Source organism: Tiliqua scincoides, chromosome 5 (genome assembly GCF_035046505.1).
Source record: "Tiliqua scincoides isolate rTilSci1 chromosome 5, rTilSci1.hap2, whole genome shotgun sequence".
Taxonomy (NCBI): Eukaryota; Metazoa; Chordata; class Lepidosauria; order Squamata; family Scincidae; genus Tiliqua; species Tiliqua scincoides.
Genome location: NC_089825.1, coordinates 112,588,969 through 112,616,850, shown reverse-complemented (window position 1 = coordinate 112,616,850; position 27,882 = coordinate 112,588,969). Strand labels below are relative to the sequence as shown.

Below are 27,882 nucleotides of genomic sequence, written 5' to 3'. Positions count from 1 at the left end.
GCTTTCAGTGCTAATTCCCAGATAATACATGAAACAGTTTAAAAGGACAAGACTACATCTGAGCATATGCAGAGTGTATTCTCCTCGCCAAGTAACCACAGTCCCTGTAGCAGGTTTTAGGGGTTTTCTAAGTCTTTGAATCCCAGCACCTTTCATTTTTATAGGAATTAGCAGTCTGAGATCCCAATCCTGTGCATGCTTACTTGGAAGTAAGTCTCATTATATTCCATGGGGTTTACTTCTAGGTAAATGTGTTTAGGATTGCAGCCTGACTCAGGCATGCAGAGAGGATGACAGTTAGCCTTTGCTCCCCATGGGCTCTAAGAAGCATGCGCGTAGTGGGGGTGAAAGGGGGGAGTAATGGAGGATGGATACGCGGCGAGGCTGCGCTGCGGCTTGGGGAGGCTGGGGCCATATATAGGGAGACTCCACCCGGCTGTGACTCATTCCTTTCTCGACCCAGACACAAGTGAATAGTCAGCAGAGGTGCACGGGCGAACTCGAGGACATGGCTTTCTAGTGCTGCGCGGATCTCGGAGCCAGCGAGCGTGTCTTGCACGCTGCCCAACAAGACCAGCAAGATGGAGTGAGTAGGGGGGGGGGCGAGTGTGTGTGTGTTACTAGTGCGCAGCAGGATCTCATCCCACCTTTCTATCCACCTTCCCCATCTAGGGGAGAAGGGAGAGGAGAAGGGGGGCGTGTGCGCGCCAGGCGGTCTTGGATGCCAGCCGGGGCAGAGACTGCGGCTACAACAGGGAAAAAACTAGCGGGGGTGGGAAGGAAAAGAGAGCTTCGCAATCACTGCCTCCAGGCTCCTCCAGAGTGGGTTGGATGAGCAGCTGCAGCACATCAACGACTGCTGTTGCACTCTCCCTCCCATTTCGGGGCTGGATGATTCCGCAGGCGCCTCTGGGGCGATGCATCATGTGTCAAGCACCCTTGGGACGCGCCGCTGTGCGGTCCCAGCGACTCTCCGCCCAGACGCCGGCTGAAGATAGAGAAGGGGGCGCGGCTGCTCAGGTGTTGCTGCCACACTGACACCGACTCTCGGGGAGGGGAGTTTCTCTTCCGCATCGCGGGTTGCCATTTGCGCAGCAGAGAGAGAACCAGCCCAAGAACACTTTGCCGAAAGAATCGAGTTTAAAAGGAGCACCAACCAAGCCATCGCTTCTTGCCCATCTGGATAACACCTACGCTAAGGCCAGCTGGGATAAGGGAAGAATGAGGCTAAGGAGGCCTCTTTGTGCTGCCACAATGGCCTTACCCTGCCCTACAAAAGCCTATTGTGACAGCCTGGCCCTCTTGGTAGAAGAGAGCAAAAGTATCTGGATCATGGGGTAAGCTAAACCTGCCACTAAGTAAGGAGGAATCAGGCCTCCTCTTTGCTGTCAGATTCTGCTGAGAAATGAAATTGATTCCTGACCTGGCTTTGTATTTCCTTCCTCCTCCAGGTCACTTTTTGCCACCACCGCTATCCCTGCCCGCAGGAGCCCAGAACCTCCTCGCCTGCTACACATCAATCCTGCATCCAACCTGAACGGCTGCTGCTACGATGTCCCTCTTGGCAGCTCTGACCCTGGACCTGGACCTGACCATGCTCCCAGCTAGCACCATCTCCTACAGGCCGGAGCTGCTCAAGCACCGGCCACCCCACGCCGGTCACTGTGAGTTGCTAGCCGGACCTGTGGATGAAGGCTTTGCCCTCAGTGTGGAGCGCCCGCTATTGACAGGTAAATGCAGTAAGATGGACAGGAGGCCTGTCAAGGAATGATTGATGGGCTGGGCCCTAGTACAGCAGGATGGCTGCCCTCTCTCTCCACCAGGGTTATTGACCAACCAATACATACAAACTATCATTTGCATTGAATTATGATAGTTCTAAGAGTCAGTAATGTAACTACTGCAAACCAGACTGTTGGCTAATCAAATAGATCTGTATAGATTCATAACATCTTATGCCCCTTCAGATCTCATACACTCTTCACAGAAATATCCCTCATGCCATGTCTGACTTTTTTTTAAGACTCTCATGGTTGTGGAGAAGTTATCTATGCCTGTCTCCAAACCAATGCAACACTGGATAAAATTTTCACCCCTCCCTAAATCACTTGAGTGATGATTACTCCATATTCTGTTTCCATTTACCTTGTGCTTTTACATACATACATACCCCTTTCCAGAATATTCTGTATCTACCAATAGATGCCCTGGAATCATGGCCTAGTTTAGAAAAGTTCTTAGCTCCCGCGATACCCATTCTCAAGGTCTGCATGTTGATCAGTTTTGGCTGTCTGTAGGCCCTTGTGTGGCTGCCTGTTGCTGACTCTGCTCCTGCTTATCCGCAGGAGATGGCTTCTCAGACTGGATGACGGAGCGCACAGATCTGGCCACGCTCCTGAGTGTGTCCGGGGAGCCCTCACCACTCTCATTGCCCTCCCCTCCTGCTCCGGACCTGGAGGCTATGGCCTCGCTACTCAAGAAAGAGTTGGAGCAGATGGAGGATTATTTTTTGGAGGAGTCACTCTCACCAGACCAGGTAGCACCCAGTACCCCTCCCTCCACTGGGAATTTCCACTTCCCCTTTGGCGATGGTTTCCAACCCCTGGACCACCACAGCGCACCTGCTCCCCTGCAGACCTTGGATTCAAGCTGCTTGGAGTTGCTGGAGCTATATGGTAGAGATGCACCTGCTGAGTTTCCCCTACAAGGCCATGAAGTAAATGTCCCAGTACAGCGGCCTCCTGCCCAAGCACCCAAGGGAGACCGGCGCCAGAAAAAGCGGGACCAGAACAAAACAGCAGCCCTGAGGTACCGTCAGCGCAAACGAGCTGAACATGAAGCACTGGGGGACGAGTGCCAGACCCTGGAGGCACGGAACCGTGAGCTGCGCGAGAAAGCAGAGTCAATTGAGAGAGAGATCCAGTATGTCAAAGACCTGCTTATTGAGGTCTACAAGGCACGGAGTCAGCGCCTGCGCACCACCCCTTAGGGCAGGGAACTGCACCTCTAAGGCCTCTCTTCCCATATAGGAAGAGCAAGGAAATGCTGGCTGTAGATAAAAACAGAGGAAGGATGTAGGAAGAAAAGCTTGGGAAGTGTTGGGAATTAGTAGGCTATAAGACACTTTGGAGGTTAGGGCCTAGATGAACTGTACAAGATGGATTCAGAGTCAAGTGGGGCTGTTGGACTCTACATAGGTCAGGACAAGTGGTTGAGGGGGTTTCCATTTGGAAGACTTCAGGGTGGCTGAGGTAGGATAGGCCCAAGTCTTGTCTTTTTTTGGCAGTAGGTGAGGGATTTCTGAGGTAGATTGTTTCAGGTTAGTACATCTCTTGCTCACCCCTTCCCCCCAAATAAATCAGGTACCAGATGCAGGTTGAAAGCTGTGATATGGCTTTTTTTGTATGTACACTTCATAGCACTTCTTTCTTGAGCTACCTATTTTCAGTTATACACCAATAAACATTTGTTTTAAACACCTGCTATGAGTCATAGTGTGAGTCCAAGCAAAGCACCTCAAGCCATCTAGGCAGTAACCATAAAGCATCAGGATTTAATAACAGACTAATCACCAACTCCACTTGCCAATCACAGGAGGCACAGAGAGGGCAGCAGGGTATAATTGCCTAGTACCAGCAATGGTAACACCCAGCTTCAGCACACTCTCTCTACCCAAGTACCACAAGTGGGTGGGGTGGATGCATAAGCCTGAAAAAGGTATGACAGTTCCAACTTGACATGAAAGAGATTGAGACAAAGATATTTTGTCCAACCAAACAACATTGTTAGTAGAAATCGTCATCTCCTTTTTCCACTGGCTGCTGGTTCTGGATCTGCTGCTGCTTCCGGTACAGCTCTGCTACCTGCACACAGAGAAACACACATATTAGTTACGGCTGTTCCCATCATACTAAACCTGCAGTCTGCTACCCAGCTCTCTTTCTGGCTCTTTTCATTATCCTTCAGTTTCTTTGTTTCTCTTAACTTGCAGAAGGTCTCAGAGAGAACAGGTTTCTTAATACCCCTAAACTATTAGTTTTAAGTATTTTTGAAATGAAGGCCAATCTTGTGCAGCCCTCAGCTGGGCTAAGGTGGTGATAACCTCTGTCACACTCTTTTAGCTTGTCAGGAGGCATCATCGGAACAGTACAGGAGGTTAAGCTCTGTACAGATGGCTGTTAACTGATAGTAATTGATTGGCTCCTCATCCCTGCAATCCTATTCACATACATGATCTGTCACCTCCATACCTGTGTGCTAGCAGTGGCCTCCTCTGGTTTCTTATCGTCTCGAATACGCAGAAATCTGGGGAAGCGAAGGGAGATGCCCTTTTCCTCATCCACCTGTAGTGAAAGGACAATTTAGTCAATAAGATTGGCTAGGCACCTAGTGTTCACTCCCCCATTCACCATAACGGATGGCTGTAAACACAAGGCATTTTTCTGCCAACACCCCATGTGAACAGATGTGATTTGGGGGGCCACAGGTAGTTATATATTACAGTATTTATATACTGCCTTTCATAGACTCAAGGTTGTTTACACTGGCAGGCAGACCACAAACCCTATTTTTCAATGAGGTTTTTACAAGTGTAGTTACACAAGAACCCTCCATATGTTTCCCTTGATAGTGCAGTCATCAACCTGGCTTGCCAGCCCTTGCACTTCTAAACTTTGACAGAAAGCTGCAAACAAAGCCTAGTTACAGAATGTTAAGTGCTGTGTTAGCAGGGGGAAAGACATCGGATACTGAACATGTTGCCTCAAAGGCTCCTGCCTGTTTCCTCACTAGCATATTTTGCAATCTGAGACTTCAGATGTGAAAGAATTTGGGTCTTCCAATTAACCATTTGCCCGTTTCACTCACAACTAGGCCACAGCCTCTTGTGCCCACTTCAAAACATTGCGATGAAGAGAGCTTTGGATGTCTTTACCAACGTAAGCATACACAAGTATAGGTTGTGTGTGCATGGGAAAGTGCCTAACGAACACACAAAACACCAATGATCTGGAACTGAAAAAGTAGTTTACGACTGCATAGGGCCATTGCAATTTGATATGAATTGTTCAAGTATATAATATATAGGTGATAATAACTAAATTCCAGCAGGTATTAGAGATGTTGAATAAAGGTTTATGTTGGGCCATTAGCTACATCTATATTATTTGCAAATTGTAATGGAATGAATACACTTACAAGAACAGTCAGATTATAAACCAGGATATACGACAGCACAAACATACAATCTATACTTTTACACCAGATAATTCTGATAGAATATACTGTTTATATAAATGAAATTTACCCTAATTTTGACAGCCATTTGTGAATTACCACTGAAGAGCCACCATTCGATAATAGAGTGGTGAAATCCAGATGGAAATTCACTAAGATGGAATACCAACAAAACTCAACTAGCCTTTCAAAAGGTAATGAGAGAAGTTCATAATGTCTGCGAGAAATGAGGAACTTATGCGAAGCTTTGGAATAACATCCTTTAAGTACTGTCAGTGACACTGAAGACAAAATGATTAGCAAAAGTCAAATCTGTTAACCAGCAATGCCTAGAAGATTACCCAACTTTAAATACTCAGAACCATGGGGAAATACCCAACAAGATTTAGCTCTCTCAGTATCTTGGAGCCTAGTCTTTATTAGTACTTTTGGTGACACAAATGCCTATTAGTCCTTTGTTAAGTAGACAGATATGAATAATAGATAGATGAATAGTAATTAACAACGAGGTTTAAATACAAACTGCTCTGCAATCTAAATTTTCATGTACTCTGCAAAATGGTTACAGCAGCATTTCTCAAATGTTGAGGGAGCTTTACTCCCTTAGTAAATTCTTGTGGGGGAGGGGCCAGAGATCGCATCACTAAGGGGGGGCGCATCAGACTTACTGTGAATGAAGTAGGACTGCAGTAGGTGCGGGGAACCCTGCGCAGCTCTCCCCAACTCTTGGAATCTTCAGTAAAAGTGGGTGCAAAGCACTTCCATTTTGCAGGAGGTACTTTGCGCCTGCTTTTATTGCAGATTCCAAGAGTCAGGGAGTACTGTGGGGGCTCCCTTGCCCCCCCTTAGTGATGTAATCCTGGGGATCGCGTTGCTGCCTCCCTCCTCTTCCCTCACACCTTAAAGGGACGGGGGAAGCATTACACAAACTGGTGGGTTGTGACCCACCAGTTTGAGAACCACTGCATTACAGTAATATTTTGTAAACCTACATAGAAATACGTATTTCAAAAGTTAAAGAGGTATTCCTAATTATACACAAATATGATGACCGAATGCATTCAAAATCAGTCAGTATTTGATCAGTGGCTATCAGGACAACATTTTTGGTATTTTCATCTTCAGTTTGCTATACACTAACATATCTTAACACTAATCGCTTTTTTGTATCCATAGCATGCTGAAATAAATGGTTTCATAGAATACTGTACTGGGATCTCAAAGTCTGTCCCAAGGAGTTACAGCCTATTCAAGACTCAGTGTTCCCGCAGTTAGAACTGTAATATGAATAAAAAGTAGTTAATGTAATGGCGCACAATTTAAAAATGTAGGTAAGTATGCCTATGTACATTTATCCTGCAGAACATTTTGTGGTTTTTAGTGCATTAATTCTGTCCACACATGTACCCCTTTTTTCTGGCCCATTATTCACTCACCAAACCAGTGGCTGCTTTGTGAACAGGAGAAATGGATAGATCAGCACACTTCACCTCCCAAACGTGCTGGGCCTCCAGCCAGTGATCAGGTTCAGCAGTTCCACCCCACCGATAGTATGGGCGTGGCTGTGGAATTACATGATCCTGCAATATAGAGAATAGGATCAGGTATTTGCAAAAGAGACTTGGCTAGGGGAGACAGTGAATTGACGGCTCTTCTAACATAACTCATTCTCTTCTGATTGTCAGTTGTGGCTAGGTAGGTTTCCACCTTCTGGGCAGGAGGCCAGAACACTGATGATCGATTCTTAACTCTTGCACAGGATTAAGTACTAATGGGCTAATGCAGAACGCCAGACCTAAGTAGGTGGGGCTTCCTTTTTCTCTGTCATTCCTTACTTCAGTCTACAGAGCAGAGGGCCAATGTCCAAGTGCAGGCATATCACTAGAGGGGAAGAGTGCATCTGCTCCATGCTATTCCATACCCAGGAGAAGAGGACAGTTTACAGAATGCCTGGTGTGAAGTTCCTACCTTGAGGGAAATATAGAGTTTCTCCAGGTCCTCATCTGAGAATCCAGTGCCAATCTAAGAGCAGAGGAGGGCAGGGATGTTAGAAATCAAATGGCTATTTGCTATCAGAAATGTTAGCTAGCAGGGCTGGCAAATACTCTGCCTCAGCATAATGCAGTATGTGCAAGATTCACTAATTTCACTCCTCCACACTCTACAACCCGTATATTCCTGTAAGTCACTTCCATCCATCCTTTCCTCTTGAAGCCTTCAAGTCATAATTAAATGTTATCAACTGTAGAAGCCATATGTTTGCAAATCCTGATCAGGCGAAATGTATTTGATGCTGCCTCAAACCCAAGACAGGGCCAAGTATCCTGAAAGGTAGATGTAAGGCTGAGGATGCCTTACCTTGCAGATGCTCTGAAATTCCTCACTTTCCTTCTCATAACAGGCGAGGAGAAAGCCTCCATATGTTCCTGCACGCTTGCCCTTGCCTAGGTAGGCACCAATCACCACCAGGTCCAGTGTGTCTCCAACACCCTCCAGGTAATCTTTTTTAAGCTGGGATGTGAAACACAGCAACATGCATGGGAGAAAGTACTATAAATGGAGTTATTTGTCCTCAGACACATAGGATATCTAGGCAACAAATGTGTGTTCAGGGCTACCCAGACTTTGGTTGGAGTTAAAAGGGTACAGTGCCATCTCCCCCCAAAACAAGAAGGAACACTGATTCTAACCCTCTCTCAGCAGTTCACTCAAGCAACTCCCTTATGGCAGGTAATGAGCCATTCAGTTCTCACCTTCAGCCAATTGTGAGATCTCTTTGCAATTTCATACGTGGCATCCACTTCCAGGGTTTTCACCATTAGCCCCTCACATGAGTCTGGATGGAGACAAACCACTTATTATTTCATCCCACCACACATTTGGGGATTCACAGTATGACTGGAACTAATCACATTTCAGGGCTCATCAAAGCTGAGCTGAGCTCTCACTGCCGCATTACCTTTGATGGAGCGCTCTAGGAACTCTGCTATCTCATCAGTGTTACTAGTGTCCATGGAGGTGGCAAAGAGGAACTGGCCCTCAACCTCGGTGAAGGAACTGTGCAGCAAGGACCGGCGCATCGACAGTGGTTCTCGGACCAGAGACTGGAGGGATACATAATTGCACATTTTAATAAGGGCAGGCACAGAACAGTATCTAACTCCCCAGTGGAGTTATGAAGATGCAGAACAGCAGAGGGGGAAAAAATAGAACAGTGCAGGACTGGGAGCAATATTTTAATTAAAAGACCAAACAAAGTTATAGAAAGAATACTTACCTGCCCGTTGAGGTAGAGCAAGTCGAATGCATACACACACACCTGCACTTGGATATCTGCAGCATCCACGCCCTGGGAACAATTGTGGATTTGGGTAAAAGGGGACAGAAGATATTTTGAATATGAGAAGTCAAAGTTCTGCTTTGGTTCTCTAAAACATTTTAGCTTATTGGCTTGGGTCTTTCTCAGATGTCTTTTGCACACTAACAGCAGCTAACAAAGTGAAATTTCTTTCACGTGCATTCCAATTTGTTTATGGCCTTGGTAATTCTGTTCTCAAAGCAACCAATGTGCACCACACAATAGCCTCACCTAACCTCACCAGATCACTCCATCTCACTAACTGTGGTGTCCCCCAATCAAAGGTGAGGAGCAAGCAAGGTGATCCCAAGTCAAGAAAAGGTTATGTAAAGCAGTTTAGCAACAACTCACCTTACGTTTGCGGGTAGTCAGTACCTGGAAGGGCTGGATCTGTTTGGAATTGGGATCCCAGGCCACAGCCTCTGCATCCAGGATACACGACTGCACAGTGCTCTTTTTCACCTGTATGAGGGAATTAGTACAGTTGAGATGAGCCTCCCATTGCAGCAAAGTCCCAGCCTCGGTACTCACCAAACTAATCACACACAGAGCTCAATCAATATGGAGATGCTGCTATACTAGCAAACATGGCACTACTTTCAGTTCCCTTCATGCTCTGCCCTACCTTCACCCCACAGTTCCAAACACTTCTGCACCTTGGGGATACGGCCGACAATGTCAGGGTACTTGGTTGTGTTGTTCTCTTGGTTCCGGCTATAGATATGCACCTCCCCATTCTCCAGGATGTGGATCTACAAGGAAGAAAAGAGAATTGGACAATAAACAGAAGGGGGATCCCATTTTTTAAACCCAAATCACATACCCTTACCTGTGCTCGTTCCCCATCGTACTTGTATTCACAGGTGAAAGCTGCCTCCTCAAAGCGTTTCAATACTTCCCCAATGCCCTTGGTTGGGTGGGCCAGCATGGGCTTTAGGGGGATTCCTATGAGGAAAGGTAAACAAAGCTGCTGATTATGCACAAACCTCTATATACTTGCTAAAACTCAAATTTGTGCATGCATGCAAAAAACATCATGGTAAAGGGGAGGAGAGATAAGGGAGAGATAGCAATTAGTTAGGGGCAAGTGACAAGACAAATAGTAATGCAGGAAATGGAAGAGCCACCTCCTAAACTGTGGAGTTTTTTTTAAAGAGGATGCCTATATTTAAATATACATCCACAGTAGGGGTGAAGGGCTAGAAATAAAAAGGAGGAAAGAAAAGCAGTACAAAGCTCTCACAAATGCATATTTTGCAATGAGTAATATTTTATAGATATCCCTGTACTCGCAGAACTGCAAAAAATTCTGAAGACATGCTTGTTGTATCAATTGGCCTCCACTCCCAAAATGCTGCAGATACCTGGTGTGATCTTGCAGTGCTGAGGCAGGCTCTCCACACCATGCTCCAGGAGGACAGACACAATGGTGTCATAATTTGGTAGCTCACTGAAAACAAAATAAACTAAATAAACCAGAGTGACTCTGCAAAAGTTGATTGCTATGGCTCATGACCCAAGGCTGCTAACTCCGAAGAGCTTCAAACAAGTACTTCTGCCATGCAGCCTAAGCCTACCATCTGGCTTCTCTAGCACCAATTATCTCATCCTTACAAGAAGTTCTGTCAGAATATAGGTTGCGGGAGGGAATGAATGTGGGGGAAATCGCAGCATAACAAGATTCAACAAGTATCTTGGCTTGCTTACCTTACAAAAAGGCATGGAAAGGAAGTTATTAGGCATCAGGTGGGGTGAAGTGGGCTGAGCGCAATAAAGGACAACTTATGGTTGGCATACAAGACCAGATGACAAAATGAGAGCACTTCTTTCCCACCCACTGAAACCCTCACTCTGACAAGTGATACAGATTTTCTATCTGGGCTGCTTTCTTTGCCTGAACACACATTGCTTAGGACCAAAAGGTCACAAGAGTCTTTGAGACATCCACACTCTGTGGCTCTAACTGTTGTAGTCTCTGAAAACAAAGAGCTGGAACAGATGGGGGAAAAAAAGACATGGCCACATCATTAAGCAGAATGTTACTCACCAAAAGGCCTGTTTAACAATCAGGGCTCTCTCCTCCAGCCAGGCTTTGCGCACCTCACTAGACTTGCCTTTAGCTGCATCTAGAACTTCAGGGGGGAATTCTATAGTAGAGAAAAAAACAACATAAGTCATCATTTCCTTTGGATATACAATGTTAGAGCCCCTGTGGCTGCAAAGAGCCTATTTTGCGTGATCATGTTTCCACCATGCAAGCACCTAGGCTGAATACTTTAAAACTCCCAGCTTTCACTTAAAGAGGAAAAGGCAAGTTTCTAGTTACCATGCAGGTTTGAAAACATAGCCATTATCTGGAAGGAGCTCAGGATGGCTACTACTTCCTGTCCCAATAGCTAAGAAAGCCCCATCTACTTCTGCTTATTCTCTGCCATCCAAGTCCTCAAATTCCTCAGATCTCAACTTGGGAACTATGAATATTTACATAGGTTCTGGCTAATTGCAGAATACTTACTCTTTTCAAAGACATACTTCATACACACCTCTGCACACAGCAACTAAGTATCATGCTTTCACAACCAACATTTTGCATTAGACTGGCAGTATATTCACTAACCATCCTCTCCCCCCAAACCTGTATCACTATCATTCCCCTGAACTCACTTTGTCCTGGAGGAGTGAGTGATGCTGCCTGAGCTAGGGCAGACAAGACAGACTGTTCTGCTAACCCGATCCGCAGTTTCCCTTCCAACGATCTGCAATACACAAAGTATTTTATCATAACACTGAAAATCTGAAGTGTAGAGATACAGGAAAACATTTGGTAGACACAGATTGATGCTTATTGGAGGAAGGGGACTGTAAGTAGGAACTGACAAAATGCTATGTATTGGCATTAAGCCAATGGATGCTAGAAAAACTATTATAGTACAGTTTTAAGGAAATCTTTGGTGGTTGTAAGGCAAATACATACACAAATACAGAGATAAAAGGTTGTGGAAATTCAGAGGTTCCACACTGGGGGGGAAGAAGGGATTCACACTCACCGAGCAACATAGCGTGCCTCTGAGTGGCGACAAGCAACAAACAAGGCCTTGATAATGTCAATCTTCTTGTTCATGGACTGAAGGGGGCAGAAATGGGAGTGAGTACAGGAACATATCTTGAGGGATTAGGGAAGCTTAACACATGCTGCAGAAACTCTTTCTACTGCTAGAGAATAACAACTAGCTCACAATAACAGGCTCTCCCCAGAGAGCCTCATGAGTTGTCAAGCAAATGCCTTTACAATCTCTACCCCCAAGTATTACCACAGTCTTGTTTCCTTTAGGGACACCACAAAGTACTTTGAAAGAACTGTGTAGTGAGAAATGTCAGAGAATGGAGAAAAACCAATCAGCTTGATCTGAGGATCCTTATACTATGCCCCCCATCCTTGACCTGCCTTGGGGGGAGAGAATCGCATCATACACATTGTCCAATTAAATATAGGATACAATGAACATTTTCACAGAGGAGAAACCTACTGAACTTATCTTACTTCAGTCTGTCCCTATTCCCTGACAGCCCAATGTCACTCTTGACTCTGTTCCCTGACCATCCCTGGTCACTCACTCCTTACTTACAGAGCTTCCTGTCATGCGCCCAATTGCCTGCAGTTTGCCAAAGACAGTCGCAGCACTAAGCTTCGGTGGGGCAAACATGATGCCTTGGGTGGTCCGGCTATTCTCAGCAACCACACCCAGGTCCCCTTTCTCTGCTGCCTCTGCCTTGATCTGGTCTAGCTGCCGGCCTGTAGAGGAAAGGAAGAAGCACATGGTCATTAACCATGCAAATAAGGTCCATCTCAAATATTCTATCATGTATATATTCTTAACTTTGCTTTTCTTCACATATAACAACCAAACAGTATTTGGTTAATAGGGACTGGACCCTCAGTTTGCATGCTTCTTCCCCTCCATCCCCCATGTGCTTTAATTTCATCCCTTACTTCCTGGTTTGGGCAAATCACAATTTGCCTCCAAACTAGAATTAGAAACCAATTGGAAGAGGTTTGAATCAGGAAATGAAGAAGGGAATTAGAGGGCACAACAGAAAGAAAGAGGGTGAAGAAGCATGCAAGTTGAAGAGATGGTTCTGACAACCAAACCTGGTTCGGCAGATACATATCAAGCGAGCCATTTTCATCTTTCAGCTAAGGATTGAGACATCCTCTATCATTATGTATCTGTTATTATTTGTCTTATTGGTGGGGATTGCCTGGCAATGTCTTAATCTGCTGTGGCAGCAAATGGGCAAACTCACCGGTGGCCTGAGCCAAGGCTTTCATGAGGATAGTTTTGCCTATACCCAGTTCTAAGCCTTCATAGGCTGGACCTAGCCGATTGAGACAGAGGTAGACACAAGGCAATAGGTCTTCTGGAGTTAGGGCAATCACAGACCGGAAAAGGTTACTCAGGGTCTCTATGATTTTCAGCCTGGAAAGAAAGAGCAGTAGGGTTTTGAACAGATTTTGCAACAGGATAAAATGTTACCTTCTCCCAGCTTCCCATTCATTCTGTACATTCTTGTAAATCAACTTACCGGGCAGATTCTTCCTCAATCCATTCAAATGTACGGGCCACAGCCAAGTATGGCACTCTGGGGAGGGGAAAGAAGACAATACAGCAGTTTAGAGCCATGCAGTCAAACCAAATGAATCACCAAACCAAATGAATTGTATTGTTTAGTCCTCGGAGTGGAATATAGTAACAGAAGCAGAGTTTGGAAAGCCATCTAGTCTAATCTCTTGTTAGATCTAGGCAGGATCAAAGCCCATGCACCTCCTACAGATTTAGAACATGGAGTACCATAAGCAGAGAGGAGGGAGCCAGCGATTGAAACAAGTGAGCCAAGGCACACTGCAGGAAAAAGTCATTCCCTCACCCTCTGAAAGCGAAGCCTCTCCTTTTCCCAACACTAAATGGAAGTAGAGTTAGAATTTTCAGGATAGTTTTAGTAATCATTTTGAGTTCTAAATAGGAATCCAGGTAAGTAAAGCTTGAGGGGAAAAATACAATTGCTATCCACACACTGAATACTTCACAGTACTGAAATGCAAGATCTTAAGGCAAAAGACAAATGAGATTATCAATAAATACCATCGCTTTCAACGCTATGATTCCATGGTCAAAATCTGAACAAAAATGACTTGCAGTAGGCAATGCAGATATGCCCCCAAGTCCTACGGTAATAAGGGAGAATACAGGTGAGTCATAACAACCTTATGCCAGACAGAAGTACCACCTCACCTTTGGCCAGGATCCCAGCAAGCATCATGCACAGGATGATAGTTGCCCTTTGAAGGGTTGTATTCTGCAGGGTCAAGTGCAACAGATGGCTTGTGAGAACTATAAAAGAAAGTGGTAGCTTTGTTGATGTCAGCAAAATAGCACTAAAGGTTACTATCCCTCTTGTTCACACTTATCATACCAATGTAAGTCACTGGTGGCAACTTGTGGGTTTAGAAGAATTCACTCATATCCTATTTGGAAAAGTTTCCTTTCCTGGTCTCCTGAAGCTAATTCCCACTTATCCCAGGCAAATAGCTATTTGTAAGCTTGTCTTAAGGAGAGAACTGATTGGATCAAGAATGTTTCAGATGGTGATTTATTAGGCAAACAAAGTTAATAAAAATAAGATTGCTAGCCTCACTAAGCAGAAATTGAAGTAAATAATATAACCAGAACCATCCTGGGGTGGGACCAACCTCTAGCTGCGGAATCTCATGAAGACTTGTGTAATACTGAAGATCCCAACTACCTTGAAATCACACAAGAACAGGAACTTAGAATATGTGTTGGGCCATGGCCCAGACTCACATAATAGCCTACCTCCCCTCATACTGCTTCCTCAAGTTGTACTTCTATTCTCCAACTGGTTCTAAAAGTAGGAAGTAATATAATAGTTCACACTATACTCTCTTTACTTATTTACTATCCAATTTACTTTGGAGTTACTAGCTTTTTCTTATGCTACTTATAAGGAGAGATTCACATACGTGGAGCAGAAAACAAAGAAAGCTGTGAATTTTGAAGACATCCCACTTAAACTAGTAACTAGTGGTGTCAATGGTAGTCAAAAATTACACTAACCAATAATTTAGCTGTTCCTAAAAATAAGACTTCCAAAGTACAGAGCTATCCAGAATGTATATCTTGCCCAAGAAGCAGAGAAGATGGGCATGGCTGCTTCTGTTTTGATACAGGCAGTATATTTTTTTTCACATTTTTATACCACCCTTCCTTCAATGAACTAATGGTTCCTTCCTTCCTTTTGTCCTCACAACAACACTATGAGGTAGGCGAGTCTGAGAGACAGGCCCAAGGTCACCCAGGAAACTTCATGGTTGAGCAAGGATTTGAACCTGGATTTTCCAGGTCTGAATCCAACTCCCAAACTGCTACACCATCCTGGGTAGATAGCCAACTGGAGGCCAATTCCTCTTTACAGATATTTAAAATCTAATTGAAGATTTATAAAGTGCTGCCTGCCAGCCCCTCTTTTTCAGTTGCAGCTTTTGCTCTAAAAACCACTTTCACAACATGTGTGAGGCTCCTAGGCAGTTCAAAATAATAATTATTTATTTGTCAAGACCTAGCAGAGAGGTTCAGGCAATAATTTTACATCGAATACATGGAAGAGACAAAGTTCTTAAAAAAACCTGTTAATTATTGAAAACTTAAACACACGGACACTATCTTGTTAACCAGTAATCCCGACGTATGTGAACAGCCAAGAGTAAATCCTAATAACTGAAAAGTCTCTACAGGTTGAGTCTGGTATCCAGGAAGGTTCTGTTGCAGGAGCTCTTGCAGGGCTCTCCGCGGCTTTTAAACAGTGAAAGTTTCAAACGTGACAAAACCAGAAATTCCACTTCCGGTTTCATCACGCTTGGAACTTTCACTGTTTAAAAACTGCGGAGAGCCCTGCAAGCATTGCGCTGGGCTCCCCGCACCCCCTGGACCCTGGGAGCACATATGGTTTGTGAAAAAATAGCCCCCCTACCCCCTTAGGGGTGCGACTCTAGGGACTGCTTTGCTGCCCGTCCCCGCAAACTTACCCCGGGAAGTTTGAGAACCACTGGTCTAGAGAGAATGATTGATGGATTGTCTGCTGGCTGCCCTCTCCCACATTAACTATTTAACAGGCTATTGTTAAACGTCTTTTCCTTTAATTTAAAGGGCCCTTCTCATCCCAAGGAGATAAAACCACAGGTGAAAAATTAATCGATAATTAGGTTATATCTGTATTTCTATGTCCTCCTTTTCTCTCTCACTCTACCCAACTAAAAACTCTCCCCTAATCCAGCCCAATAAAGCAGACTGGATTTTTAAACTGCTATGCAATGCTCTTATCCATTACATGCAGCTCCTTATCAAAATGAGCTGAGGTATTACATATATTTGAAGGATTTAATCCCTGTCTTTCAAACAAATGGTCCTTAGGGCAGCTTACAATGAATTGCATAAATTAACAACACTCCCCCCAAAAGCCATCAATCAGCCCCCCCCATTCCACACACACAAGGCAGTAGCCCTTTGGTCAATGGCATAGGGTGCTACCCTTGACTTCTGCAGTCACAATAGGCAGTTGGACTGGAGGAGAATGTTCCTTGAGTGAGCAGAAGCTCCTTACAGCTGCTCCTTTCCTTATTAATGGTTGGGGTGGGCTGGTCAGGCCTTAATACAATGTCTATACTGGCCTTCTGGCTAGTATATTTACCATTTAAATTAAATGTTTTTTACCATTTATACACTTCTCTTCTGTAGACAAAATAGTTTTTTCCTCACTGTACTACAACACCACTGTTGACCTTCCCTCCAAATAATCTGCTTGTTTTAGCAGATCCCAAAAAGCTTCCAAACACATTGGCATTTAAATTGATCCATGGTACTTGTTCTCAAGTAGGCTTTGAAACACAGCAACACAAAATAATCATGGGACACACTTCTTGGATGGAATCAATCACTTACCTGCCAGTTCTACTGTCATTGCTATTGTCTTCTTTATGGCTCTTTGCTACAGGTATACTTTCTTCTGTCACAGGTGCCTGCTTTTTTTCTGCCTTCACAGAAGTTCTTCTGGGGGCTAAAAAAGGACAAATGTGGCACTTACCTTATGGGATAGAGCTACAACTCATGATTTTAAGTGCAAATTTGTGTAATTATCACGAACTCCAAGGTACCAGAACAAAGTCTGAAATGCTTAAAGTAAGGATGTCAAACTTGTTTCATACAGACGGCCAAATCTGATTCATGGTGCCTACTTTGGGCTGGTTTTGTATATCATATTTGTATCCTGGGGGCTGGGGATAAGAATAGGCCCTCAGTTTGGCTGTACTTGTCGTAAGAGGCGACTAAACAGCCACCAGGTAGATGGGACTCGTTAGCCTGGGAAGGCAGCTCATCTGAGAGAAGGAAAACTGATCCCAAACCTCCACTGCCTTGTGGCTACATCCAGTTATGGGAAAGACTTCAGGAGTCAACCTCGAGGCAAAATCCAGAGCTGGTGTATGTTTGACAACCTTGCACTACTGTTACTGAAAACTAAGCAATTTTGAAATGATAAAATATAGATTTATGAAGAAACATCACTCTTGTATCATGACATTTTTGCAGTTGATCTTGCTACTTGCCTCCTGATGCCCGACACCACTTAGCTTGGACAACAGCGTCAAAGTTTGGAGCAAGAGACTGAGCAGTGGCAAACTTCAGAACACCATTCAAATGAGTGTCACTGAATTGAGAATGATATTCTGACATATTCATATTTGTAACAGAAAACAGCTGTTTACAGATGTAAATTGTTCCAAACATGGACAAAATTCTTGCAGTAAAATCTGTCAACTTGGGGTATTCCGAACTTGTGTAGCAATAAAATTTTCCAACACCAACATAATTGGATCTATTTTTCATCATAAAAACATGATGCAGATCAATTACCTCCATCTGGAGTTTTTCTGGTACTTCATGCGGATTTGAAGAAAACAGGTTTGGAAATATTGCAAAGTCTCAAAATGTTTGAAGTCAGCAAATCTTCCATTAAATTCATATTGCAATGTGGAAATTTTGATCGTGTACTATTCTGTTTGAACTTCCACAGGTAATTTTATATTAGCTAGATGAGACTTCAAAGTTGGAAAATAACCAGATTGTTTTCTGCTAGTTGCTTTCCCCACAGTTCAAGCTGAATCTGGAAAGTGCAAATGCTGTCATAAAGTTCTGTCACTAGTTTGTTTTGTCCTTGTATCTTAATGTTAAGTCCATTCAGGTGTTCCATAATATTGACCATAAAAGCAAGATCTTTGAGCCATCCATCGTCCTGTAACTCTGATACAGGCTTTCCCTTCATATCCATAAACACCCGTATCGCAGTATGTGATTGATAAAAATATTTCAGTACTGTCCTTCAACTTAGCCAGCAAATGTTGGTTTGATATGGCAGTCCGTGAGAGCTTTCAGTGTTTCCCAGAAGGCTGTTGAATTGCCTACAGTTAAGACCTTCTGCTTGTATAAAATTAAATGCCTTTGTTACCATACCCATAATGTTACCCATCTTCAAAGTTTTGTTACATAAGGATCCTTGGTGCAAAATGCAACACAAATTACAACATTCTTGCAGTGTGTTCCAAAGAAACAGCTTCTCCTTCAACTTTTTCACTACCCCAACTTTGCTTTCTATAATTTGCAGTGTTCCACCTGTAGCCACATGCACAGCCCACTTCCACTCTACATCCAATCTGTCAAGAACATCTATTAAACTGTTGAACAGGTCACTGGCTGTAGTGGTGTCTTTCATTGGAACCAATTCAACAAACTCCTGTTATATGCATATCTTTATCAACACCACGAATGAAAATTGCAAGCTGAGCCACATCGGTTATATCTGTGCTTTCAACTGCTAGCGAAAAGGGAACAAGAGACGACTTTCTCAGAAAGCTGACTGTGAAGATCATGCGATAAATCAATAATTCTCTCAGCAACTGTGTTTCCTGAAAGGTTTATACTACCAAATTCTTGTTGTTTATCTGGGCATCAGTTGTGCACTCATTAGCATGCACTTCTTTATCAGTTCTCCACTGAAAAATGGTTTTGATGCCAGTGCTAGCTGGTGAACTATCATATAGCTTCCCTTAACTGCTGCTTCACTGATGAGATGGACGCTTGTGAACAACTGCTGTTTTTTCAAGGCTTTTTCCACTTTTCCTGAAATGCACGATGACATTCTTTACCTACTTTTCTCTTCTTTGCTAACATCTTTCAGCCCTAACCTACGAAATATTCTTCAAGCCGGCAGCTCCACAAAGGGCTCCCACCGGATCCAGTCTCCTGCGCTATCGCAGGAGGCTCCTCGGGAAAAGGGGATGTTTGTCCCCTTCCCCCGGGTAAGGGAAGCAGTCCCGTAATGGGACTACTCACTTTAGTGGTGACTTGTTTGGCTTGTGTAGGGGGTGCAGCCCTGCCCGAGCACCGTGGATCCTGCGGAACTTGGCTCTGCGGATTCGCTTCTCCCCACCCCAAAACACCTCCCCCACGCCCCCAGCCATGCCTCCCCCTCCCCAGAACACCTCCCCCATGCCCCCGGACACGCCCCCATTTCCCGTTCCACAGCCCTGTGGTCACAGACACGGCCGAGCCGCGGAATGCGCGAACCTGCCGCGTGTTGGCTCAGTGCTGGCCAGAGCTGAGCCAGCTCCAGCGGAAAGCCCCGCGAACGTGCCTTACAGCACGTTTGCAACTGTGGTCCACGCCACGGAGGCGCGGTGCGGACCACAGGATTGGGCTCTAACTTTTGTTAACTAACAAACTCAGTATTTACTCATCATAACTCACTCAACTGGAACCTGAGAAAGTAAGTAAAATACTGATCCCATTGGCAAGGAATCAGGTATTTGACAGTATGGCTGTATAACAGATGGATTTACTTACTGCATAAGTTCATGTAGGCAGATTAATGTAGTGATTTTAGTCATTAGTGCTAGTTCACATAGCATATAATTACAGTATTTAGTTGCAGCCTGGAACGAGCTGGAAACCCTAGCATGTATGCACTGCTGAAACAGAGACACCTGTGTTGGCTCGGTCATGTTGTGAGAATGGATGATGGCCGGATCCCAAAGGATCTCCTCTATAGAGAACTCGTGCAAGGAAAGTGCCCTACAGGTAGACCACAACTGCGATACAAGAGACTATGCCTCCAGCCTGGGTCTGACACAACTTGGACCAACTAGGATTTATGCCAGCAAAAAAGCAGACATAGATCCAAGAAGGCCCTTTGAGGACCAGGGAGCAGTGGAGTAGGCAAGTATAAAATTCCTTACCTCTCTGCCGCTGCCTGGTTCCTGGCCACCCACAGCATGCATGCTGCCCTGGATAGGGGTGGGCCATAACTCACTTAGGATCAAATCCTATCCAATTTTCCAGTGCCGGTGTAGCTGTGCCAATAGGGTGTACACTGCATCCTGTGGTGGGGAGGCAGTCACAGAGGCCTCCTCAAGGTATGGGAACATTTGTTCCCTTATCTCAGGGCTGTATTGCGGCTGCACTGGTGCTGGCAAGTTGGATAGGACTGGGCCCTTAGTCCTCTGAACTCCCTGCACCTGTTTCCTTTGTGCTATAGAATATTCATACACAAGGTATTCCTTCATCTACACAACAAAGCTTTTTGGCAATCCTGCACGCATATTTTAACAATTTCTTTCTAAAACCATTTCTGACAATACTTTAGATTCCCATATTTTCAAGAATCCAAAACCCAGATCGTGTAGCACAGTCCAGGTAGAAGCATAAAATACGTCTAACTGAAAACAGATTCCTATGCAACACAAATTTGTTGTAGCACTATTTATGTATGAATATGTGTGTTCATCTCTGACATTCTCACCAAAAAAACTAGAGATGGGCTTGCTAGAGGGCTTTGTAAGTGTCAGCATCTTCTCTTCCTCTGCATCTTTTTCTGTCTTAAGCTCTACCAGCCTTGAATTGTCATCTTTTGTTTCTTCTACTTCCATGGACCTCTCATCCAGCTCTCTTTTCAAGCCTATAGAAGGAGCAGAAGCCAAATGTGCAAGAGAATTTTAAGATCCTGCCTAGACCTCTTTTACACAAACAGCCACACTTCAAATCTGGAATTACTGCAAGCTTGCTTCTGACCCTTTGGCACAGAACCTAAGAGGATTACAAATTCCTGCAGCAAAGCAAGATATGAGAAACTCTGTATGAGCCTCATAGGTCTAGATAAACTGATGGCACTCAAAGTTCAGGAAGGTATGGAAAACAAAAGCAGTCTTTACCCCATATATTTAGTACAAAGGGTGCTTAACATATTGTAAGTTCTTGGTAATGCACCTGCTAAAAATGTAAGAACAGTAAGTTGGGAAGTGGCACTTTGCAAATGAAAAAGTGTACAAAGCAAAGGTTAGTCTTTAAGAGATTACTGACAGCCTTAGGCTAGCCAGATTCTTCTTATCATCTTGCTAGACAAGAATCAGGGAGGGACATTCACTCAGGGAGAGGGTATTCCCATTGACCCCTACTCAATCTCTCATGTCCCTATGCCATTAGTCTCTCATTACTATATGCTTATCCCTTCCTCCAGCTTTTCAACCCATGACCTGAAAGCACTCACCATCTTCAGCATCATCTCCTTTCCATTTTTTGGCATAAGGATCCTCCTGAATGCCATTGGTGTCATTGATTCCTTCCTCTGCTTTACGCTTGGCGAGTTGCTTGCGTGCTAAAGGCAGAGGTAAGTCTTACTGACAGCCAAGCTGGCACTACATGTTAATTAATAGTTATGAAACTATGGCTTGCATTCATATGAAATAAGAACTCAAGCAGATCTGATTCACCTTACTTAACAGACAGCACAATCCTATGCATGTCTACTCAAAAGCAAGTCCTGCTGAACTCAATGAAATCTACTCCCAGGTAAGTATGCATAGCATTGCAGCCTAAATCTGGAACTATGGATCCTGACTATATAGCTGTCTGACCATAAAATTATACCTTAGGGCATTAGCCTGAGAACTTTCCATAAGGATTTTTTTCATATTATGAAAAAATAATATCATCTGAGCTAACATTTTGAAAATTCTTTACAGCCAGGAGTAAAAACCACTTTTTTTACTTTATACAATACTTTATCCCAGACTACAATTATTCTGCAGGCTGAAAACTCATGCAATTCCGCTTAAGCCATTTCTGCCCAATGTTGGACATATGCAATAGGGATGTGTACACCTGTGGGCTGGGAAGAAATGGGTTAATAAAGTGATCAAGCTATTACAGAAGTTTAAATCAAATGTGTACTGCATATTTTCAACACATTTTGTTTTCAACATGCCCTGCTGTATCAGAAGAAATTATCCTAATGCAGGTTGCAGGCCCCACTGCTACCATTTCACCAACTTCTGTCACGTACAGGGGAATACAAGCCATGATGTGTATGCGCAACCTCCTGATTTTAGGAATGGGTTAAGTCAGAATGCCAGATGTAGGGGAGAGCACCAGGATGAGGTCTCTTGTTATCTGGTGTGCTCCCTGGGGCATTTGGTGGGCCGCTGTGAGATACAGGAAGCTGGACTAGATGGGCCTATGGCCTGATCCAGTGGGGCTGTTCTTATGTTCTTAATGAAGGAACTCAAACATCATGACAGGCACCTTGGTTATTTGTCTTCTAAGAGCAAACTAAGATAGATCAAACATTAGACAAATCAAAGGACACACCTTAACCCAGTCCTATAAAAAGCATCTTCAAAATCAAGGCTATTAAGTAAGTTCCATTGGAGAAATGTAAAAAGCTGTAAATCTGTAGCTAGATCAATATCCCCTGACTTTCAGGTGCAACAAGAGATTTTAAAAGGCTTTGGCTGACCCCAGGACCCAGAAGGCAGGATACTTACCAGTTTTACGACGAGGGATGCTTGAGGGCGAGGGTGAATTAGAAGCAGCTGGGCTGGTGCTTGGAGAGATTCTACTTTCAGGGACATTCTGATCAGGAACACTATCAGATATCTAAAATCACAGAGCTGCAAGGTGAAGGGGTGCAGAGAAGGAACAGCCCCAGATCTACATGTTGCTTTCTTGGGCTGGACACACAAGAAAATCATGCTGGACAACTTACTGGGGGAAGGGAAGTACTACAAAGGATACTTGGAATAGTTTCCAGGTAGTCGCGCTTGCATCTGCAAAGCATAGTTCTCAGCAAGGAAACCCTAACTAGAATAAATTGTATACTCAAATTACAGCAAAAGGCATAGGGCTGTAAAAAGAAAACCTGCACTACAGAGTTGGAAGATGGACAGATATCTGTATGGCTGGTTCATCAAAGATCAGGATGCAACAGAAAATGACCTACCTGCTTGTTTTCTCTTGCCTGTGCATCCCTTTCTTCTGTTTTCCCGGAGTCCTCTTCACCATTAACAATCTGGGCAGTTTTTTTGCTTTTAGGATTCACTGAGGAATGTGGGCTAAGAGTTGTGCTATTCACCAATTGTTCACGTTTTGCAGGTTCTCTGAAATGAGAAAGAGCACTTAGCAACAAAGCTACTGGACCCTAACTCTTCTGCTCCTCCTTTCCCTACGTAGACACAGGGTCACCAATATATACAAGCACTGATCACCCTTAATGTAAGACTGTAGTCCAAAGAATGTTAACATCTATTACTGTTTACTGTCTAAACAGTTTAGTGGATGTAATGCAAACTGCAACAAGCTATCAACAAAAGCAGTGCAAGAAAGAAGCACTACCGTGTTTCCCCAAAAATAAGACACATTTTTTTTTGGCTCAAAAAAAACACGCTAGGTCTTATTTTCGGGGTAGGTCTTTTTTTTTTTTTTTAATGTACAACAATCCAGTCATTCATGTACAACAGACTACATTTATTCGTGTACAAAAATTATTATCTTGTATTATTAGTCCTATTTTCGGAAAAACATGGTACATTTAGAAGATACTGTATATTGATGCTAAAAACAGTTCAATATGACAACAAAGGCAGATTATGTATGTGATACAAAGAGATGACAAAAAGAGAGGAAATACAACTAATGACATCAATTGTATTAGGAAATGTGAAGGATTCTGCTTTACACTCCCTGAAGTCTTGTTTGATCTCAGCAAGAACGCAAAACCTGCTCATTGAGCCATTCCTAAAGAAACCTCTCCAGCACCAGAACATTCCAAACAATGTTTTACCTGCAGTTCTAAGCGTTCTCTGATGTTTTTAGCAAGGAAATAAACCTCAAAAATGTTAAAGAGCAGAGGGCAATTCTAACCACATAGGCAAGTCTGTGTCTCAAGTACCCCAAAGATCAGCAGGTTGCATTATGTAGAACAATAGTATTCTGTGCAAGGTTTGGCATCCCAAGAACTTCTGGACGGATTAAAAATAGGAATGGGGTGCAGTTCAGAGGACCCAACTTTGTCAATGCACCATTGCATGTCCCCAAGGTCACACACCTTTTTGGCGTCCAATCTGCTTCCAGGTGATCCTTCTCTGCTGTCTCTTTCTCAAGCTTAGTCCGTGCTAAAGGCTGGAAGAATGATCTACCCAGATACAAAAAAAATATTATATGGGTCCCCCCCCTTACTCAGGGTTGCAGAGTTACTTATTTTTGCAAGGATAGTCTTAATTTTAGTGAAACATCAATCCTTCTAGCCAACACATTCAAAAAGTGAACTGCATCCCCAATATTCCAAGCAGCTACAGATTATGAGAGCCAGAGAAGAAATAACTACAGATGGACCCTTGTTATTCACAAGGGTTCTGCTCCTGGAACCATTGTCAATACCGAATTCCATGTGATATCAAATCATGCGGATTTTGGTGTCCCCTGAGCTCCAAAGCATCTGGAGCTGTTCTGAAGCCCATGGAGGCTGCGCACAGCCTCCATGGGTCTCAGAATAGCCTCCGGAGGTCCTAGAAGGGCACTTCCAGTTTTTGAGCGAAAACCAGAAGTGCCTTTCTAGGATTTCTGGAGGTCATTCTGAGGCCTGTGGAGGCTGTGCGCAGCCTCCACAGCCCTCAGAAGATCCTCTGAGCACAGCTCTGCTCGCCTTCAGGGGACATGTGCTGAGCCTGATTCATGGATGCAAATTCTGCAGATAAATAGGCTCAACCTGTATTCTTAGAAGGAAAAAAGAACTATATGAAAGATACCATTACAGTTTCTCTACTTCAACAGGCTGCAGAATGACAAAACATTGCTTGGAAGAATATATTAGCATTTTTGTATACATATTACATTTGCTAATGTATTTACCAAATATTGCAAATATTGAAATTATTTTTAATAAAATAGAAATTAAAGTTCTAGTTTAAACATTGGTGTTAAAAATTGTATCACTCTTCTCCTGAAAAATTACAGGGGCCCTCCCATATCTGCAAATCCCGTACCCACAGATTCACTTATCTGCGGATCAGGTCCGCACCATTCCCCCATGCACCTTCCAGAGGCTTCCTAATGTCTTATAAGGCATTAAAAAGTCACTTCCAGTTTTATGGAAAAACCAGAAGTGACTTTTTTTATTGTAAAGCTCAGTCTGAGTCCGGCAGAGGCCATAGATGAATGCCTGTGGCTTCTCCAGGGCTCAGAAGACCCTCCGGAGGCAAGGGGAGCTCCCTTCGCCTCTAGAGGGTGCAGGTAGGCATCCCCTCATGTCGACGGATTCAGGTATCCACAGGAGGTTCCAGAACGGAGCCCCCATGGATACAGGGGCATGCCTGTATTTCACAAGCAAACAGGTCCTCCAAAACCCCCAATTTCTGTAATTTGGGCATCAGAAAATACTAGAAAAAAAGTCTCAAGATGTTGGTTTCTCTCACACACATGCACATGCCCCACCACCCCTGAAGACCTTCCAAAATCTTAAACCAGTGCTTACCGTATGGTGCTCTGCATCGTGAAGCTTTGGAAAAAGGAGGCACTGAACCTGCTGTCAGGGTAACAGCTCAGCTAGCCAACTCCACAGGGCAAGGTGAGCACAATTCGCATTCATGGAACAGGGTTTCCTGTCAATTCCTTTTCTTTCACAGGCCACAGCTAACAGAAAATGGAGAGAGGAAGCAAATGATATATATTTGAGGCATCCAACAAAGGCATCTGAACATCTTTCAAAAGTACTATAATATCTTGCCTAGGCTGACTGTTACGCCACACATGCCCGATCTTGTCTGATCCCAGAAGCTAAGCAGGGTCAGGCCTGGTTAGTACTTAGATGGGAGACCACCTGGGAATGCTAAAGGTTGCCAACCACCAGGTTGAGTTTAAAGCTCTAGCAAGTATGAGGTAATTTCAATCTACTTCAGGATACCGTATTTATATTTAAACGGTTATTTTATCAGAATCTTGTTTTAAATTGTTACTCATCTTCAAGTTCTTGTGCTTTGTGTGATGGGCTAGAAACAAAAATGAAAGGGGAAAAGGCATGGTAATTTCCATGTACCAGAGAGGCAGAATGAAAAAAAAAAATCTCTCCTCCTGCCTTGGGAAGGAAATGGAAAATCAAGATGAATAGGCACCATTAATAAGAATAGTCTCTTCCCAATTACAGGATCTGACATAGGAAACTTGGGTTTGTTTAATAGGGGTGGGCAAACTTTCAACTTTAGGAACACTGGACCTTTAACAATTGCGTAGGAGAGAGAATTTCAGCAGGTGCAGCTTGTCATCTCACAGATGAGGAGCTGCACCTGCTGAAATTCCCTCTTCTATATAATTCTTAAAGGTCCAGGATCCCTAAAGTTGAAAGTTTACCCAGTCCTGGTTTAAAACATAAAGTACAATTACACACACCCTTCCCAATATACACAAGATCATAACACTACATGACATGTCATTCAGGAATGACTATTAGCACACAATTATATATGTGCACTCACAAACATGGATTAGGAGTTTTTTGCACAGTACAGCATTTAGCACCTCAACTGAATTTTATTTTCCTTTTGTGTGTCCTCTTAGAGCTCTCTCATTTAGCACCTATGAAAAAGGGTAACCTGTAAAGCTGTGCTGAGGACTGACAGCTCCAGCCTGGGCGTGTCTACTCAGAAGTAAGCCCCACTGTACCCAATGGCACTTTCTCCCAGGTAGAGCTGTGCTGAGGACTGCAGCCTTAGAGCCCTTTGTGAGGGGGCAGAAACGGCCAGGTGAGGCGGGTGGGGGAGGGGCGCCCCCAACGGCAGGTGAGGTGAGGTGCGGTGGGGTGAGGGAAGCACAGAGTTCCCGCCATTTTCCCTGCCCCCTCCTCAGGAGGGGGCTTCTCTGTCGCCTCGCGCCCTCCTACGCAACGAGCTTTCCCGCCAAAATGTCCCCCGTCCCAACGGTTTCCCTTAGTGACCCCTGCAAGGAAGGAGGGCGGGGGGGCACGAGGGAGGGACGTTACCTGCGCGCGCGAGCCTCACCGTCTCTCCCTCCCTCCTTCGCAAGCCTTTCTTTTTTTCGCGCGAAAACCCAACGCAACGTCTGACTGTATGACCAATGGATGAGAGTCCTACGTCACGCCGTTGAGGATGCTGGGAAACGTAGTTTTTGGGAACCTTTCAGCGTTCGCCACCCCGACACACAGTTCTGTGAGCATGCCGGGAGACGTAGTCTAATTGTGGCTTGAAAGCCTTGGAGTCACGTGTCTATCCTCCGCGTGGCTGTTCTGTGGAGCATTTTGGGAAATGTAGTTCTGTGTGTTGTGACTTGGAAAGCAAGAATTCCATGTCCTAACCACAGAATTACTAGAATTCCTGGGGTGACCAGATGCCCTAACTACAAAGGAGGACCAGGCATCCCAAACTGTAGAGCATCCCAGAAAAATGGGGGACATGACAAAATAAAAGCTAAAACACTCACATATGAAACCACAGATTTCCCATGGTTAATTGAAACACTATATTCCTTATTGAAAACTATATCACTTATAATTTATTAATTCCAAGGCTATGCACTGCCTGCGGGACTCACTCACCAGGAAAAGGAGGACATTTAAGTTATTTTCCAGGACATTAGGTTAAAAAAGAGGACACCCAATCACCCTGATGGTTGCCTGCCTGTCGCCGGAGCAGAAAGCTGTCACTGCTCGTGTACAGCTCTTTATTAGTGCAAATGTCACCACATAATATTTAACCATTTAAAACGAAACCAAAAAACCCTTCTCCACAGGGGCCTGGGTTTAATGGTAACAATGAGAGGGATTAAGGCTCAGACTGCACAGGTACACTTCTGAATTGGGTGTTTTTTGCTCCTAATGGCTTC

General features: G+C 44.2%; 2 protein-coding genes across 5 annotated transcripts; one reads left to right on the top strand and one right to left on the bottom strand.

Moving 5' to 3' along the window:
• Positions 1 to 432: 432 nt before the first annotated feature.
• ATF5 (activating transcription factor 5) lies at positions 433 to 3,480 on the top strand. Its single transcript, XM_066631060.1, has 3 exons — positions 433 to 586; positions 1,452 to 1,730; positions 2,346 to 3,480. The coding sequence occupies exons 2-3, from the start codon at positions 1,553 to 1,555 to the stop codon at positions 2,987 to 2,989; spliced, it is 822 nt and encodes a 273-aa protein (XP_066487157.1). The 5' UTR covers positions 433 to 586; positions 1,452 to 1,552; the 3' UTR covers positions 2,990 to 3,480.
• On the bottom strand, positions 3,377 to 27,120 carry LIG1 (DNA ligase 1). Of its 4 annotated transcripts, none has more exons than XM_066631054.1 (27): positions 27,042 to 27,120; positions 25,523 to 25,680; positions 24,098 to 24,184; positions 22,994 to 23,150; positions 22,539 to 22,650; positions 21,263 to 21,370; positions 20,519 to 20,674; positions 16,609 to 16,723; positions 13,885 to 13,983; positions 13,178 to 13,234; positions 12,899 to 13,071; positions 12,220 to 12,386; positions 11,641 to 11,717; positions 11,258 to 11,349; positions 10,641 to 10,740; positions 9,958 to 10,043; positions 9,423 to 9,538; positions 9,250 to 9,345; positions 8,945 to 9,055; positions 8,513 to 8,584; positions 8,195 to 8,339; positions 7,989 to 8,071; positions 7,594 to 7,746; positions 7,204 to 7,257; positions 6,672 to 6,815; positions 4,251 to 4,343; positions 3,377 to 3,863 (listed from the first exon to the last, which is right to left on the bottom strand). In XM_066631054.1, exons 2-27 carry the CDS (start codon positions 25,537 to 25,539, stop codon positions 3,786 to 3,788), a joined length of 2,748 nt encoding a protein of 915 aa, XP_066487151.1. In that variant the 5' UTR covers positions 25,540 to 25,680; positions 27,042 to 27,120; the 3' UTR covers positions 3,377 to 3,785. The 4 variants fall into 4 exon arrangements, with proteins under 4 accessions (XP_066487151.1, XP_066487150.1, XP_066487152.1 ...); XM_066631053.1 differs by having other exon boundaries at positions 27,023 to 27,091; XM_066631055.1 differs by having other exon boundaries at positions 8,969 to 9,055; positions 27,023 to 27,091.
• Positions 27,121 to 27,882: the final 762 nt, after the last annotated feature.

Coding starts and splice junctions, on each gene's coding strand:
- ATF5 (XM_066631060.1), top strand. CDS start 1,553: ATGTCCCTCTTGGCAGCTCTGACCCTGGACCTGGACCTGACCATGCTC. Junction 1,731..2,345: donor GGAGCGCCCGCTATTGACAG/GTAAATGCAGTA, acceptor GCTTATCCGCAG/GAGATGGCTTCTCAGACTGG.
- LIG1 (XM_066631054.1), bottom strand. Junction 12,387..12,898: donor AGCCTTGGCTCAGGCCACCG/GTGAGTTTGCCC, acceptor TTTCCTCTACAG/GCCGGCAGCTAGACCAGATC. Junction 6,816..7,203: donor AACTCTATATTTCCCTCAAG/GTAGGAACTTCA, acceptor TCTATATTGCAG/GATCATGTAATTCCACAGCC.